This window comes from Galeopterus variegatus, unplaced genomic scaffold (genome assembly GCF_000696425.1).
Source record: "Galeopterus variegatus unplaced genomic scaffold, G_variegatus-3.0.2 Scaffold104, whole genome shotgun sequence".
Lineage (NCBI taxonomy): Eukaryota > Metazoa > Chordata > Mammalia > Dermoptera > Cynocephalidae > Galeopterus > Galeopterus variegatus.
Genome location: NW_007726215.1, coordinates 505,802 through 524,385, shown reverse-complemented (window position 1 = coordinate 524,385; position 18,584 = coordinate 505,802). Strand labels below are relative to the sequence as shown.

Here is an 18,584-nt window from a genome sequence, read left to right as displayed (position 1 = left end):
ACGTAGTGAAATGAGCAAAATATGATAAATAAATAATTTTTGCATTACACTGAGGAAGTATACATATATGATCCCCTGTTATACATGTATGTATTTATATGTCTGTATATTGCAGAATCACAGAGTATGAAAATATGTCTCCAAATATGAGAATCACAGAGTAAGAAAAAAATTATCAGTCAACATTATGTCCTCATCCCAAGCACAGTCTGGCACTAGTAAGCACACAATAAACAGTTATTAAACATAGGGATGAATGAATGACTCTACTCAGTTGTTTACACATCCTTGCTGCAGCTTTTCTGGACCCTCCAAGATATTTTCTTTTCCAAAAGAATTATTTATTCATCTTTATGTTTATTAAAATAGCTTAACATCATATTCAAATATATTTTTCAACTTTTTATAAAAATTGCAAACATGCAGGACACTAAACGTAATAATAGAGTACCTGTCTTCCTATGTGAATCCAGCCCTCGGAAGGATTATTAAATCCTGTAACACATGCTTGTTACAAGAAAATGAATGGCAATGGGAAACAGAAAAGGAGAAGGACTCAATGTCAGGGCCACATTATAATTTAACTACCTGTAAACACTCAGTAAAACCCACTTTTAAGTATCTTGGAGAAAATATCTTAAAAGAATTTGATTATGAGTACTGACCGATTTGGAGACCAATATTTCTACTTTATTTAGAGTACTGTTAACATTTCTTATTTTTTAGGCAATTATTTTTTAAGTCATCCATATTGATATTTAACATTATCTACTTAAAAATATCAATATCTAGGGCCGGCCCGGTGGCGCACTGCTACAGTGTGCCGCTTGGGAGCGCGGTGGCACTCCCGCCGAGGGTTCGGATCCCACATACAGACTGGTTCCCGCTCACTGGCTGAGCGAGGTGCGGGCGCAGCACCGAGGGTTGCGATCCCGTTGCCAGTCCCGGTCCGGTACGGGTGCGACACTGGGGGTTGCGATCCGTTGCTGGACACAAAAAAAGACAAAAAGGAAAAAAATATATATCAATATCTAGGACAGACATAAAAGTATTTATGAAAGTATCATTAATAAGCAATATTAGTAAGAATGATTACATATTTCTAAGAAAACTAAGCCTTTTCCGACTTGAAGGGACCTAGAAATTTTCCCTGACAATATTAAAATACACATGACCATGAGGAAACATTTTTAATTAATGAACTTCTTTTTTTGGATAGAGAAAAGTTTACCTAACCTTAGGGAAGGTTGAGATATTTGCAAGACATTAAGGTAAATTTTAGGACTAAATGCAAAATCTCTTGAGAAGGTATGAGAAGAAATTACTGGAGGATTAAATGTACATCCATCTATGTTTACAAGGTTACACTAAGGTCATCAAGTGGGACAGTGTGCTCAAAAAAACTTAAATAAATCATGTTTTAAACTTTAACAACATTCAAGTAGGTACGGGTTCAGATAGAAGCTATTACGTTACTTTCTACTATCATAGTACTGAAAAATAGGTCAGTCACTGATAAAATCAATCAAGTTATTCAGAAGATGTTTGTCTTGGATCTACCATATTGCCCCTCTTATCTTTTCTTGCCAGTAAAAACAAAGGTGGTTTTTGATAGGTCTGAAATTATTATTATTATTATTATTATTTTTTGTCATTTTGTCTTTTTTCGTGACCGGCAACGGATCGCAACCCTCAGTGTCGCGCCTGTACCGGACCGGGACCGGCAACAGGATCGCAACCCTCGGTGTTGCCCCCACTCCTCGCTCAGCCAGTGAGCGGCCGGTCTGCATGCGGGATCCGAACCCTCGGCGGGAGCGCCGCCACACTTCCCAAGCGGCGCACTGTAGCAGTGCGCCACCGGGCTGGCCCTGAAATTATTTTGATGATCCAAAACAATGAACAAATAGTTTATGCAAGTTGGCCGTTCCTGCATACTCCCTAGGGACTCAATGATGCAAGTTAAATGACATCATCACAATCACCACCAGTAAGTACCCTTTGGAAAGTCCGTGGCATTGTGCATATAGTGGTGGAAAAGTGATCTTAATGTCCAATTCTTCTCCTAAGTCCAGCTAAGAAAAAGATTTATGCAAAATTTCATGGTATAAAATCTTAGTCCATGATTGCGCATTCCAAGCATATTTTTGAGGGAAATACAGATCAGGGAATCAGACTGTTGTTCCTGCTCATTTTAACAGAAGATGGAGTGGCAAAAGAGAAAGGTGTGAGATCACAGCATTCAGGACTGGTTAGCATTTAGTTTAATAGTCCACAAAGTATAATTCTCCCATCTCCTTTCATTTGATCTCAGGTGTTTGTTCATAGTTTTAAGTCTTTTTAGAATTCTGGTGTTCTCTGCTTTGGTGAATGTCAACTGCTATCCATCAAATTTGGAAAACCTGAACCTGAGGGAGGTATCTTAGCATCTCCCACCTTGGCAAACCCAATTCTTCCCCAGGTCTTGGGATTTTACTTCTTAAGTATCTCTCAAATCTAGCCACTTCTCTTCATCTCCATCGCCAATTTCTTAATCTTTATCTTTTGCCTGGCCTAGGGCAGGAGACTCCTAACTGGTTTCCCAGAATCTACTTTTCTCTTCCTCCAATTCCTGTCGTACTGTAACCAGAGTCATCATTTAAAAATGCAAGTAGGGCCGGCCCGGTGGCGCACTGCTACAGTGCGCCGCTTGGGAGCACAGTGGCGCTCCCGCCAAGGGTTCGGATCCCACATACAGACCGGCCGCTCACTGGCTGAGCGAGGTGCGGGTGCAACACCAAGGGTTGCAATCCCGTTGCCGGTCCCGGTCCGGTACGGGCGCAACACTGAGGGTTGCGATCTGTTGCCGGACATGAAAAAAACTGGCTGAGCGAGGTGCGGGTGCAACACCAAGGGTTGCAATCCCGTTGCCGGTCCCGGTCCGGTACGGGCGCGACACTGAGGGTTGCGATCCGTTGCCGGTCACAAAAAAAGACAAAACGGAAAAAAATTAATTAATTAATTAATTAATTAAAATGCAAGTAATCATAATTCATCCAACCATCCTCCTTTCTCAATATTCTTCAATGGCTGCTGCCTGCTGCATGGTCAGGTTTCTGGCTGCCTTTCCACCATTATGCTGCTCCCCTTCCACTCTCTGCACTCCAGCACTGTCCTTTTACATCCTAAGTGTCCCACACTCCTTCCAGTCACCATATTCTTGCACATGCCAGTCTTCCCCAGCTTCTAAAAGTAGTTAACGTCATGCTTCCTCAATCAAAGCTTTTCTGCTCTTCTAGATCCCATCAGTTCCCTCTGTTACTTCTTTTATACCACCATACCACTTTCTTTCATAATACTTATTTGAGCTTGTAGTGATGTATTTATTTTTTAAATAATATCAGTTGTATCGATCTTTCTCTTGGCTTTCCAAAGGATGAGACTAGATCTGTTTTTCTCACCAGAGCAAGACACGATGCCTATCACATACAGGGCATTCAATAAATACTTATTGAAATAACGGAAGGTTCCACTTTCTATTCTTCTCATCTAAAAGTCACAAGTTTACAATAATAAAAGCCAAAAAAAATTTGACTGGCTTGCTTGAACATCACCTTGCCACAACTTGCCGAGGAGAATTAGAATGGCAAATGTCATGTCATTTATAGCAGAGAGGGTAAGGTGAAGAATCTAGTAGAACCAAGATTAACTGCTCTCAAAAACTATGATAGTAAGATTCCACCATTAATTATACTAGCATAGCACTTTTATCACCTACCCATGAGAGAGGATAATGTAATAGCTACTCTTCCAATTCTGTCTTATACATAAAAAAATTTATTTAGGACATATGAGCCACAGCTTACTTCGGAAATACATCTAGAGATTTCAGATATACAGAGTCATGTGACAAAAGTTGTGAAAATTGGTTTACAACTATTATTCACTTCACGGGAATAGGGTCATAATTACAAAAGTTAAAATCATATAAAAATCACACAGTAGTATGGCCAGTTTCTTAACTCCCTGTGTTACTTTTTATTTTATTTCTATCAGCTATGCCCTTAATTATATTTTCAGCAGCTTTAAAATACTGAGCTAAAGATTGAAATTATAGGGAAAGATAAACTACCGCATTCCATGATTTTTAAACAAGATCGCATTATTATCTCTCTAGGAATATCTGTCGTTTCACATCTGTCTCAGACTACATAGTCCTGGCTCTCTCTGATATTCAGAGAGTAGAGGGTTAAAAGTGTATATTTAGCAACAGGATGTATCTGTGGTTAGGGATGTTCAGTTTAGTGGGCAATAAAAAATTAAATATACCTTTCTTAAAAGAAAAGGAAGTTTTATATAGACTATTCATGTAGCTTTGAGCTTATATTCTCTCATGTTTATGGATCTTAGTATGCTTTTTAAAAATTTTTCGCTCAAAATCATTTTAAAATTTCTTTCATTCTTTGTGAATTGTGCAGATTAATATTCCTGGAAGAAAAAAATAAAATGTGCCTGTTTTACTTGAAGCAAAATGTCTTCTTTTTTTGTATATGTTATGAGAATAAGCATTCAATCAATAATTGGTCATCTTCCACCCTTCTTACAAAAACCCAGGCAGGTATCTGTATTCTTCCTGCAAGTCAGCATTTCTTACCAACAGTGATGAAGATGGACATGGACTCCTAGGAGAAAGGCCCTGAAAAGACATTTCTTCTTCTTTTATGATTTCAGTTAAGAATGCAAATTGCACATCAGACTTTGAGGAATACTTTGCCAAAAGAAAACTGGAGGAACGCGACAGCCACGCGGTCAGCATTGAGGAGTACCTTCAGCGCAGTGACACAGCCATTATTTACCCAGAAGCCCCCGAGGAGCTGTCTCGCCTTGGCACGCCAGAGGCCAATGGGCAAGAAGAAAATGGTAAGGCTGTAATTCATTTTTAGCCACTACACTGACCTCTGCAGCTGTTACAATTACAAATGCACTACATGCCTGGGTGTTTACCTTAAAATTTGAAGAACAGCTGCAGAGGCATGGAATTTCATGAGCAAAGATTAGAACTGTAATTTTAGGGTATTGTGAAATTTTTTTGTCAGCAAATTTGTGTCATTTGTACGTCCAATAAAGAACAAGAACAATTACAGCCCATTTCTAAGAGATAAAAATATCTAAATGTATTCCTATCTTTTGGTAATATTTTACTTTTGAAGGGGAAAAAAAAAGTTTGGAAATACTGACCCTCACCTTTCGTTGTTCTTGACCGACACCTGAAAAGGTCGTTTACACTGTCAATTCCTGAGTTGTATCTGACTAAAGATTTGGGGGAAAAAAAAAAGTTTGGAAATACTGACCCTCACCTTTCGTTGTTCTCGACCGACACCTGAAAAGGTCGTTTACACTGTCAATTCCTGAGTTGTATCTGACTAAAGATTTCATAGGAACTGTCAGTCACCTAACGAGAGTTTCCTCGTTTATCAGCTGTTTAAATCCCCCCCCCAAAAAAAAAAATGCTCAAGTAATTAATTAATTTTCTAGCACAGTGTGAGCTGATCTGGGTGAGCCCGTCCTGGGTGTGCGATGGGACTGGTGTGTGCGGAGGCTGGGAGCAATGATGGCACTCTGGTGGAGCAGATTGCAGTGATTCCTGTCATACCATCCCGGGCAGTCAGCCCATTAGCTGCCATTGATTTACTGACCTTTTGGCCCGCTTCTCTCACTCTCGTCTCTCGGCTACAGACCTGCCACCTGGAACTCCAGATGCTTTTGCCCAACTGCTGACCTGCCCCTACTGCGACCGGGGCTACAAGCGCTTGACATCACTGAAGGAGCACATCAAGTACCGCCACGAGAAGAATGAGGAGAACTTTTCCTGCCCTCTTTGTAGCTACACGTTTGCCTACCGCACCCAGCTCGAGCGGCATATGGTGACGCACAAGCCAGGGACAGACCAGGTGGGGGGTTGGTTTTAAGTGATTTCTTTCTATAATAACCCCTTAGAGAAACGATATTGCTTTGATTGGCAATCATTATTAATTTTTCATGGCATTTTGAAGATGCAGATCTTTTAATGGTAATAGCTTTAATTGAGGTCTAAATGATTTTTTGATGGTCTCTTCTAATATGATTTAATAGTCTTATGTTCACGATCGAATGAGTGTGTTAATTTCTAATTTAGAAATTTTATTTGCACTTTAACTTGACTTTAGTTTCATTTTTATGTTCCACAAAAAGTGAATGAAATTGTAGCCTTTTAATTATACATTATTAAACATCTCAGCAATTTTAATTCCATTTTTCACCTAGTTTTACTTAGAAATTTTTTTATATAGGATCTAAGTCATAGTAAAAGAAAAGTGTATTTCTTTCATTTGTCATATAATACCTTCAATTACTTGGAGTATCTTTACAAGCTACTACTAGTTTATGAAATCTAATTAAGTGTTTTAAGGAAAATAAAAAAGGCATATAGTACATGTCTGTATATATATATATATATATAAATTTGATTAATACTAAAACACTGGATGTACATTAAAAAATAATCTCTTCTTGATATGTTTATTTGCTGCTAAATTTTAATATTGCTTTGCCTCTATTGGCTTACTTGTCTTAAAAATGAAAACTCTGTCTTGAACAGGTAAGCACAGCTTCTTAAACCCACAAAATGATTAAATAGGATTGATTCATGGTGACCCTTAAATGTTTCAGCAAAACCGGTCTTTCTGTCCTCCTGGGAGAATTGACTCTGCAAATTGATATTCTGATGTGTTCAAATGGTAACAGAAATGGTGTCTTAAGTCACAATAGCTGGTCCTACAAATCTCGAGTTACCCTATATAAGCCTTGACACTATATCCATTTTAAGAAATATTAAACATGATATATAAAATTTTTATTATTTTTTTCCTTATGGGCTTTATTTTCTTTAAATAAAGAAAATAAAAGCAAGCAAACACAACGAGTTACCCTATATAAGCCTTGACACTATATCCATTTTAAGAAATATTAAACATGATATATAAAATTTTTAATATTTTTTTCCTTATGGGCTTTATTTTCTTTAAATAAAGAAAATAAAAGCAAGCAAACACAAGCAAGCAATGGTGATAATACCGTATTATGGAATTTTACTATTTTAAGAGAACAGCTCATATAAATCATTCCATTTATATCTGATTGGATTTGCCACGTGAATGTTTTTCAAAGATCGCTTATACAAAAAACGTGCTTACATAGTTACACTTATATAACAGTTTATCTCCCCTTGCTTATATGCACAAAAAGTCTAAGAAAAAAAAAAGTGCCTAGATATTTATCTAACAAAACTGCTTTAAATTTCACATGCAGAAGTGTGATTGTGTTGGCGCATTATGAATGGTAGCTTTGGTGTTGAAAAGTCCCCTCATTTGCTCATGGCATTTACAATTAGTAAATTAAAATGATTGTATCATATTAACAGTGGCACAACTAAAGTTTATAGTAGTCCTCTGAGGGCTGTGGGGGGAGACAAAGCAGCTGTTGCTGTTTGTTTATGCAACTCAGCAACATATGAGCGCTGGTCCCTCAATGGCGCTCGGCGGGCTGGGCTCTGCTTGATCTTTGAAGGTTGCTGCTGTTTGAACAAACCTCCCTGTGTCCCATGTAACACCATCTGTCTCACTAGGAATGTGGGAAGATTCAGCACACCCTAGCAGTTGTCATACCGTTTCTGTGCTGTCTTTTTGCACAAGGCTTTTGTGTCATTGCTGCTTGAAAAAGGCTGACCTCCTACCTTGAGCATCCAGAGTGGATGACTGTATTTTTTTTTTCAGAATTCTAAGTCACACTGCTTTTTTCCCTTGTTCAAAAAGGTCAGCTGTGTTTGATTATATCTTTGCTGCTTTTAACTTGTCTTTTCAGCAAACTTTTTTTTCTTTTTGTCCCTACTCCCTAGCACACTACTAAAAAGGAAAATGAAAAGTCATTGAAATCTTTCCTACTGGCCTGTGATAAAACTGCTCGAGCAGCTATAACCCAAGATGTTGTCCCTTATATTTGATAATGAATCAAATCTGATATGCAACACCTCAGGAAAAACAGGGTTTACATTTGCTACTGGCACAGTGAATGGGAAATTTAAACATGCTTATCGTGTAATAAAATATTTATAGTCAAGGCTTTTTGTTTGTATGTTTTTGATTTGGAGGACTTTTTCTTTCTTCTTTAAATTCTGGATTGCTTCACTATGATATATATTTTTACCCTGATACAGAAAATTTGATAAAATTTGTTATCTGTATGTGGGGGTGTCTTTTTTGTTGTTGTTGTTGTTTTCTTTTTTTGAGACTATTCAGAATTTTTAGGAAAGTCTTTCTTTCTTTCCTTGACAAAATAGTTGCAGTCTACAGGGCATCTTCATATAATAAAATTTGTAGTAGACACAAAGAACAACAAACATCTTTACAATTACACTTTCTCATCTTCAAAAGCTCAAAGAAACATTTTGGAAAAGAGACTACAGAAATAATTCTAAAGCAAGTATTGGATGTGCATGTGAAAGCACTTTTTTTTATTTGTTCCAATTTTATTACCCACATTATCACTTTTATTGCAACTCTGAAAGACTGGGCAGATAAATAAGCATGCACTCGAACCTTTTGGCCTGTCTGAAAAATAGAGGTCTTTTAAAAATATTCCTAACAAATTTTCTTTGTTTCTCCTGCATAAAACTGATGTCAGTCTTTCTCCTTTTATAGCACCAAATGCTAACCCAAGGAGCAGGTAATCGCAAGTTCAAGTGCACAGAGTGCGGCAAGGCCTTCAAGTATAAACACCATCTGAAAGAACACCTGCGAATTCACAGTGGTGAGTAGCAGAGGTGCTGGTGCTCAAATTTGCATTTTGTTTAATTAGGGGAGCTTTAAAAGATTGTTTAAATTTTACATAGTCCTGTTTGTAGCTTTTTGGAACTACCAATTTATTTCATAAACTATGTGTGCCTGATTTGTCTTCATGAGATTTATGGTACCACCAATAGCACTGTCTTATAAAAAGAAGAGGAATGCTTATACTTCCTAAAAAGTTACATGTGCTTTGATTTATTACAAAATCTAGAGGCTCCTTTTTGTCCTTTTAGAGCCACTTTCCAGATTAAATAGTTTTGACTTGAAAAAAGCCAATTGGAAAATTTGAAGCATTTTCATTTTTGATACTTAACCATGAAAGAAAAAGTTGAAGAATCCTGGATAAGAGCTTGTGCATGATAAATATTCCCTGATTCCTGAGAGCTGTGTATCACAGAACCGTATTCTACCACTGAGATTTCTTCTTTGTAACTAGTTTGATAGCTCTGCCAAGCATTTTATTACCAAATTGGATGCTATTCAAAGGACTAGTTGGATTGGTAGAATCAATGGAATCTCCACAGAGTTGATTAAAGCCATGGCTACACTTCCCTTTAAATACTGTGACATCTTTATTGTGCTATTGACCACACATTAATCTGACACACTGTTTAAATAGGAGGCTGCTGATGGCAAGACAAGATTTGGGATCTTAGCTGAAAAAGGCATAGATAGCTCTCACCTTCCACTGTTCACATCTTGAATTATGCCCTCCCAGGCTAAATAAAGCCAAGAAACAGTTATGGTCACATAATTCTAATCTAAGCACCTAGAATGTAGAGGTACCCCATTGTGTTCCTTTCATTTGGTTTCACAGATTCTTGTCTTGGTAGACAACTGCAATTGTGACCTACTCAAAGAAATGTAATGTTAATTTTAATTATCATTTTAGGTGAAAAACCTTATGAGTGCCCCAACTGCAAGAAACGTTTCTCCCATTCTGGTTCCTACAGTTCGCACATCAGCAGCAAGAAATGTATTGGTTTAATCTCTGTAAATGGCCGAATGAGAAACAATATCAAGACAGGTTCTTCCCCTAATTCTGTTTCTTCTTCTCCTACTAATTCAGCCATTACCCAGTTAAGAAACAAGTTGGAGAATGGAAAACCACTTAGTATGTCTGAACAAACAGGCTTACTTAAAATTAAAACAGAACCACTAGACTTCAATGACTATAAAGTTCTTATGGCCACACACGGGTTTAGTGGCACTAGTCCCTTTATGAATGGTGGGCTTGGAGCCACCAGCCCATTAGGAGTTCATCCATCTGCTCAGAGTCCAATGCAGCACTTAGGTGTAGGGATGGAAACCCCTTTACTTGGATTTCCCACCATGAATAGTAATTTAAGCGAGGTACAAAAGGTTCTACAGATTGTGGACAATACGGTTTCCAGGCAAAAAATGGACTGCAAGGCTGAAGAAATTTCCAAGTTGAAAGGTTATCACATGAAGGATCCATGTTCTCAACCTGAGGAACAAGGAGTTACTTCTCCTAATATTCCACCTGTTGGTCTTCCAGTAGTGAGTCATAATGGTGCCACTAAAAGTATTATTGACTACACATTAGAAAAAGTCAACGAAGCCAAAGCTTGCCTCCAGAGCTTGACTACTGACTCAAGGAGACAGATCAGTAACATCAAGAAAGAGAAGCTACGTACTTTAATAGATTTGGTCACTGATGACAAAATGATTGAGAACCACAACATATCCACTCCATTTTCATGCCAGTTCTGTAAAGAAAGTTTTCCTGGCCCCATTCCCTTGCATCAGCATGAACGCTACCTTTGTAAGATGAATGAAGAGATCAAAGCAGTCCTGCAACCTCATGAAAACATGGTCCCCAACAAAGCCGGAGTTTTTGTTGATAATAAAGCCCTCCTCTTGTCATCTGTACTTTCTGAGAAAGGAATGACAAGCCCCATCAACCCATACAAGGACCACATGTCTGTACTCAAAGCATACTATGCCATGAACATGGAGCCCAACTCTGATGAACTGCTGAAAATTTCCATTGCTGTGGGCCTTCCTCAGGAATTTGTGAAGGAATGGTTTGAGCAACGAAAAGTCTACCAGTATTCAAATTCCAGGTCACCATCACTGGAAAGGAACTCCAAGCCGTTAGCTCCCAACAGTAACCCTCCCACAAAAGACTCTTTATTACCCAGGTCTCCCATAAAACCTATGGACTCCATAACATCACCATCTATAGCAGAACTCCACAACAGTGTTACGAATTGTGATCCTCCTCTCAGGCTAACAAAACCTTCCCATTTTACCAATATTAAACCAGTTGAAAAATTGGACCACTCCAGGAGTAATACTCCTTCACCCTTAAATCTTTCCTCCACATCTTCTAAAAACTCCCACAGTAGTTCGTACACTCCAAACAGCTTCTCTTCTGAGGAGCTCCAGGCTGAGCCTTTGGACTTGTCATTACCAAAACAAATGAGAGAACCCAAAAGTATTATAGCCACAAAGAACAAAACAAAAGCCAGTAGCATAAATTTAGACCATAACAGTATTTCTTCATCATCTGAAAACTCAGATGAGCCTCTGAACTTGACTTTTATCAAGAAGGAGTTTTCAAATTCAAATAATCTGGACAACAAAAGCACTAACCCAGTGTTCGGCATGAACCCATTTAGTGCCAAACCTTTATTCACAACTCTTCCACCACAAAGCGCATTTCCCCCTGCCACCTTCATGCCACCAGTCCAGACCAGTATCCCTGGGCTACGACCATACCCAGGACTGGATCAGATGAGCTTCCTACCACACATGGCCTATACCTACCCAACTGGAGCAGCTACCTTTGCTGATATGCAGCAAAGGAGAAAGTACCAGCGGAAACAAGGATTTCAGGTAATGAGACATATCTTTCTGTTCTGAAGAAATGAGATGAAAATCATATAGTTTGTATGCATGTAGGAAAAAAAAAACTTAGTGAAAAAATCAGCAGAAATAGAAGAGTTTGTTTTAACATGAACACAAAACTGTGAGTAGGCTAGAAAAATGAATGGATAAAACAGTGGAGCACTGTACTCTGTAAGCATATTTGCTTTAAAAAAGGATAAAGAGGAAATTCATGTTTATTTTTGAGGTTTACTAAGATGGACTCATCTGCTTTTAGAATTATACGTTGATCGCAATATTTGGTAGGACTTACGTAAGTGCTAAAAGTTAAAGTTTTAAACAGTCACATGCTTTTAAAGATGTTCATAACTTGCAATAGTACATATATAAATTTGATATGTACTTTGTTTTATAGAAAATAGTTTATTTTGAAGAGTATTTTTAAGAATACTTTTTCATTCTACATAATTTCTTACCAGATCTTCAAACTAGTAAGTAATTTGTGGTTTTTTGAATACAAAAGCAGGTATATTTTAATATTAAGCAGTATAATCCCTGTTTGCAAACTAGAAGCATAAGTGGCAGTGCACCTCTGTAACAGCTGTTCCAGTATTCCAGTTTACAGTACATCTGCCCTCTTTGTAAATGTATTTAAGCCTATTTAATCTTCTCTAATATTAATTAGTGCAAACGTAGTCTAAGAAAACTGAACTGTGGGCTAGCAAATGGAAATGTATGTTATCATGCAAGTTTGCACTCCTTTGGATCAAGACAAAATAAATATCAAGAAATTTAATAATTTACTGATCCACATTCATTATTGCTCAATGCTGAAGGCTGTTTTAACATAGAACATTGATAAAAAGTGTTATTAATATTCCCTATTTCAAATTAGAAAATTAAATATAAAAATATAGCTTGAGGCCTTTAGTTGGTAGACATACATTTAAATAGATTGCATAATAATAACATTTTGTACCTAAATATAAAATTCAATTAAAATGGGGTTTCTACAGCTACAGATCATTTCTAAAGTTAAGCCACTGGAAAATACACAAATTCTGGCATTTAATTTTCACTCATGGGTATTTCCTGGTATAAAGAAAATGAAGGATTTTAGAAAAATTTATGTTTTTCTCACTTTCTGTCCTTGAAAAACAGTGAACTCTACCATCTAGGGCAGAGAAGGTTTATATTTTTGTTGAAATGTGAGACCTCATCTATTGTTCATGGAAAATAATAATTTTTTAAAACTAGATCGATTAATTACAAGTACTTTGGAGGTTCTCCAAATGTCAGCCTATGTGAAGTTGTTTGGCGTAAACACAAAGAAGAGATTGTGTTGAACTATGTGATTATATCACAGGGAGAATTGCTTGATGGAGCACAGGACTACATGTCAGGCCTCGATGACATGACAGACTCCGATTCCTGTCTGTCTCGAAAGAAGATCAAGAAGACAGAGAGTGGCATGTATGCATGTGACTTATGTGACAAGACATTCCAGAAAAGCAGTTCCCTTCTGCGACATAAATACGAACACACAGGTATGAGTGACTTTGACTAGCTAGTTAGAGCTTCCCAGCCTGCTGTACATTTCATAATATTTAATGAGTACACTTGTGCGACATAAGATGTAGCATATGCTGATACCTTCAACAAGGAAGAAATAATGCTTTTGCCTAGCTCAGTAGGACTTTTTGTTGCCTGTTTATTGGATCATTCGTGTGTTTATGAGTGTGCTTGTCTTCATATCTTTTGAGTTAATCTGTAAACCAAATTTATGAATCATGTCAAAGGAATATTTACATGACCAGGGCAATGAAATGGCATGACACAAGCCAGTTATTGAAAATATCTTCAAATTCTTAAGCTGCGATGAACCTCTACCTGTAAAAAATCTGAAAATAAATTCAGTCAATGATGTATTAGTTTCATCATCCAAACATCAAGTAAGCCATGATTTGGGAATGATTTTGTTTGGTTTTTATAAATTTGCCACATTTTGAATCAGCTAAAAAACAAGTGTTAGTACCATAAAAGAAAAGCAGTAGACCAAATAAGCTACCAAAACCACCTATATTCAGAAGTCTAAAATAAAACTTTCTAAATGTAATGAGTTTATTTCCAGTTCATGCATTAGTGATTAGAAACAACTACAAGAGTTGACCAGAGCAGTCTAATTCTTCCCTATGAGTAGAGAAATAGTGGGTTAATTTTTTAAAGGAAAAGCAATATTACTTCCCACAATCCAAGATCTGACCTGCAGCTCTGCGGTCAAGTTCCACCTGTGGTCTCTCCCTCCCTTCTCCTCCTTTCCCCCGACTTCCCCACCACCACAACAAGGGAACTGAGCCTGCCCCTAACCCATCTCCAGCTCTTCTCCACTAGAAATGTGGCGTGCTGTACTGGCCCCAGATGGGAACAGAATGAGGGTAGGATGTCAATCGAAATATTGGCAAGGAGAAAAGGGGGGTTGGGGGAAGATATAGGAAAACACCTCATTTGAAACCGGAAAGTCTAGTATCAAACATTTTAATACAGAGGGAAAAAAAAGTAACCTCACATTAATGCTTTTGGGGGCAAAGTGATGATGTGGCAAAAAAGAAAAAGAAAGAAGAAAAGGAAAGGGAATGTGAATATTTCCTATCATATTTGACTGCCTAAATACATAGCCACCTTTTGGGTGACTGAAAACTATCCTTGGGAAGCACTGGTACTTGTCATTGTCCTGATTCTTTATTCCTCATTGGACACGTGTTGGAGGCAGCACGACTGACCAGAAGCAGCCTGAGTGGGGGGAAAGGTGAGCAAGTTCTATACCAGTAAGTGTTGAGGGTATTTGTAAAGAGAACGAGGTTGATAAGTAACAGTGCTCTTATGGCAAACGATCCAGTTTTCTTATTTTTTTAATCATCTGATTTTCATGGTTATTATTTTAAAAGTTCAACTAATGATGCCTTAAAGACAACCCAATTTGAATAGCAAATTCAAACAGCTTTTATACTTGTGTGCTATAATTCAGTGTTTGAAACATCAAAATTTTCCTATGTTTGTCTTTTATCATACATATTTTATTTAGTACCAGGTCCTATTGAAGCGTTTATGGAGTAAAGGTATTTTCATGCCTAAATTTACTTTACTATTTTAATCAACCTCAAATATATCATGTATTTCATTATTCAGCTACAATAGGCACATCTCTGAAGGCATCTTTCCCTCTCTGATTGGTTTTATTATATAAGTATATGCAAACTCTACCATTTACTACGTGGTGAGTGTAAAACTTATTTTAGTGAGAGCTACCATACATATTGACATCCAGTCAATATATTTATTTCTTATAAATTAGATAGTCCTCATGCTTCATAGATATATAGATAGTCAAAAGACCTAAAGGTTGGCAAACACAAATATGTATAATCAATTTGAAAAATAAACTGTTCCAGTCCTTTAAGATGTGAGATCTGCTGCCTAGAAACATTGCCTAGCAACAGGATGCTTACCATCCAATGGTTTCTCTAAACTTGTGATTAATTATCCTCCTATTGGCTTGCCAGCTCGTCAAGTTTCCAGCATGTTAACTTTTTGGTCTCTTGACCAAACGTCTTATGACATTACTACTGTTAGTGTGTTAGGTTCCAGCCAAGTGAAGTTCTTAAGGAATGTTCTATCAATGTGAAACATGTAGAAATTTAGTACGCTTTTTTATCCTAATTTGGGCCCCACGAGTTTATGGTATGTTTATATTAAGCATTAGTAATATTTTGATAATGTCTTAATATGAAAATTATAAGTGAGAACTGTCTTGGAGTTGACTCTAAGATTGGGAAATGAAGTTGGATCGTTTGATTATGTGTTGATTATGCGTGTGTCATTGATAAAGTGTGTTTGTTATGTCTGCCTACAATTTAACATACAGGATCATTTATACTAAGAAGGAAATTATGAGCTAGTTACTGTTGGGATCCAGTGCTCTTTTGCCTCAACCTGTTTAATTTATTTCCTAGGCAGATCCCAAAGTAATATGCTTAATTTTTCTTACCAATGACTTATTGCTTGCTTGCTTGCTTTTCCTGGGACCTGGGACTAGGACAGAGGAAGGAAACACTATGTAAAAGATGATTTCAGTAGAATTAATTGTCACAAACAAGGACTGTGAAATAAAAAATTCTGAAACTCCTGTTAAACACTGTCAAGAACTCACTTGTATTCCACTAAAATTTAAATCTGACATTTATTGAGTGCTTTCTCTGTTGAGATATTGTGGTAGGTGCTTTTAAACCCACCTTATTTAGAAAAGTAATAAAAATGTTTCTACTTTTGAGTAGATAGTCTGAGGTTTAAATAAGTTACCAGTCAAATTTGCTTCTCAGGTATATGGTCATTTTTTTTTCATACCACAAACCTTTCATTTATTATTGAGTTCAGTTATCATTCTGTCAAGTGAATCATAAACCTAGATATTATTTTTAAAAATTACCCTAAAAAAGTTTTGATTCACTCAATATTAATTTGGATGTTTTTTCTGAATCTTGTTTTTGTGGAAATTTCATCCTAAGACATCTTGATTTGAATCAGGTAAACCAATCAAACAAGTGATAAATAGATGATGGTTCAAGTCAGTTCCAATTAAAATGGAATTTATTAAATACTTATTAATGAACTTTCTGGAGATTAGTAGAATGTTTAAATGCAAGGTATAGGTCAAAACTTTTGCCTGCTCCCAAATTCTTTCCTTTACATGGCATCATAGCTGAACATTTTATTCTTTCAGTTGTCAGTTCATAGTGCAGGATTAATATACTTCTATTATATGCATATTGTTTATTATCAAATGAATTCTCTGAAAATTGATTGCCTATAACTATAGGATATCTATATGATGGATTGCAGTTTAGCAAGCATCCCCCAAGCATTTCTAAAAGGCATTGAAACCTGTACTAGAGAATGTTCACTCTCTCAGGACACTGTTCTGTGTTTTGCTGCTTTGGAAAAGAGAGAGGCATGTCAACTGTAATGTTCATTCAGAATTATTCACACAGTTTTTCCATGAAATGACCTAACTGGTTGACCTTTTTGTGCTCCTGAGCTGATGAGACATTAGTATCCAAAAGAGGTTGTAAGACAGTGTTGGCTATGCACGCTATAGCAACTAAAGCACCAAGAAATTTTTCATCTACAATTTCTCTGCTCTCCATTCAGATTCCTTTCTTCTATGTGCTTTGCTTCTGATGCATGCATCCTATTAGAACTTGGGAAATTATGGAACATGTATTAATGAATAAGAATAAAATGATCTAACATTGAGTGCCTACTATGCGCAATCCTTGTATTAAACACTGTACAAATGTTGTCTCCCTTAATCCTTATGCCCAGTCCACAAGTTAGGTCCCCAAATGATCTCCCTTTTACCTACAAGGAGGCTGATCCTCAGAGAGGTTAACATGCCACAGATTGTACAGCCGGTTGTAAAAGAAGGATTTGAACCCAGGCAGTCAGATTCCAGAATCCATCTCCACTATTTAACACCGCTCCTATGTTGCCCTTATGAATGAATCGCTGATGCTAGAATTGTCTCATCCTTTCTCGTGATAGCATCCTTTTCTTTAAGGTTCAAGTGCACACAAAAGAGACCAATAACATAACATAATGACTTGAAGTTTCCTGGAAGGCAAAATGTCTTGTCTTTTTCCCAAATACACTTCTGCTTCCTGTCATATTACCTTCCTACCACATTGGTCTTGTCAAATGGAAAAGCACGCTATCTTCCCAGAATTTCCATTGAATTCTTTGTTATCCAGTTAACCTCATTCAAAATACCTTTTCCAAAAGTTAAGCAATGGTTCTTGCATGGCTTGAATTATACTTGTTTTCTTCACACTATTAGCTGCCTTGAAGTAGATTATTGGAATTTTTTTAACTTTCAATACAACTAGTAGTCTCTTTCTGATTTCTTCTCTTACAGGTAAATAACTTCTTACTTTAATATTGTGCCTTACCACCTCTATCATCACTAAATTTATATTGGACGTTCAGTAAAATAAAGACCATTAATGAAATAACATATAGCAGTCTACAGCATTTTCTAAATAGTGACATGCCCTGGAGGCTTTCAATAACATTATTAAAGGTATTTGATTACTAATTGATATTATATATCACTGCATTACCGAATACCTGAAGTGTATAGAATGGATTCCTAATCTTATAACATGACACTTAGCAAATGAAAATGGGGTTGAATCTGCTAATGCTGGTTTTTAATTTGATTTGCTGAAATGCAAGTTTGAATTAGGAAATATAAGCACATAGATTCATGTATGTTATGACGATACATAGTGCTCTACATGACACACTTCTGACTTTAACTCTGGAGCATCAAACTGATAATATACATATATATATATATGTATATATATATATATATATTCCAGAGTTAAAGTCAGAAGTGTGTCATGTAGAGCACTATGTATCGTCATAACATACATGAATCTATGTGCTTATATTTCCTAATTCAAACTTGCATTTCAGCAAATCAAATTAAAAACCAGCATTAGCAGATTCAACCCCATTTTCATTTGCTAAGTGTCATGTTATAAGATTAGGAATCCATTCTATACACTTCAGGTATTCGGTAATGCAGTGATATATAATATCAATTAGTAATCAAATACCTTTAATAATGTTATTGAAAGCCTCCAGGGCATGTCACTATCAGCTATGGAAGGTGTTGAAGGCATTCCAGTGCTATTTGTGGCCTGGAATCAACCAGATGTGTTTAGGCTTGGCACTGGTTTCAAGTTCCAAACACTGGTTAGAAACTGCCTGGAATGCCAAGGGAAATACAGCATTCTCTAGCTGAAGAGTATT

The 18,584-nt window shown here is 36.8% G+C and overlaps 1 protein-coding gene across 3 annotated transcripts in view; it reads left to right on the top strand.

The window, feature by feature from the left end:
- The window catches only part of ZEB2 (zinc finger E-box binding homeobox 2), a 124,308-nt gene that overhangs the window by 102,956 nt on the left and 2,768 nt on the right, over positions 1 to 18,584 (top strand). For all 3 annotated transcript variants that reach the window (XM_008584989.1, XM_008585005.1, XM_008584998.1), the window contains 5 exons: positions 4,708 to 4,896; positions 5,713 to 5,927; positions 8,712 to 8,820; positions 9,751 to 11,720; positions 13,078 to 13,258. In XM_008584989.1, coding sequence (XP_008583211.1) covers positions 4,708 to 4,896; positions 5,713 to 5,927; positions 8,712 to 8,820; positions 9,751 to 11,720; positions 13,078 to 13,258 — 2,664 coding nt within the window. The remainder of the gene's footprint in view (positions 1 to 4,707; positions 4,897 to 5,712; positions 5,928 to 8,711; positions 8,821 to 9,750; positions 11,721 to 13,077; positions 13,259 to 18,584) is intronic.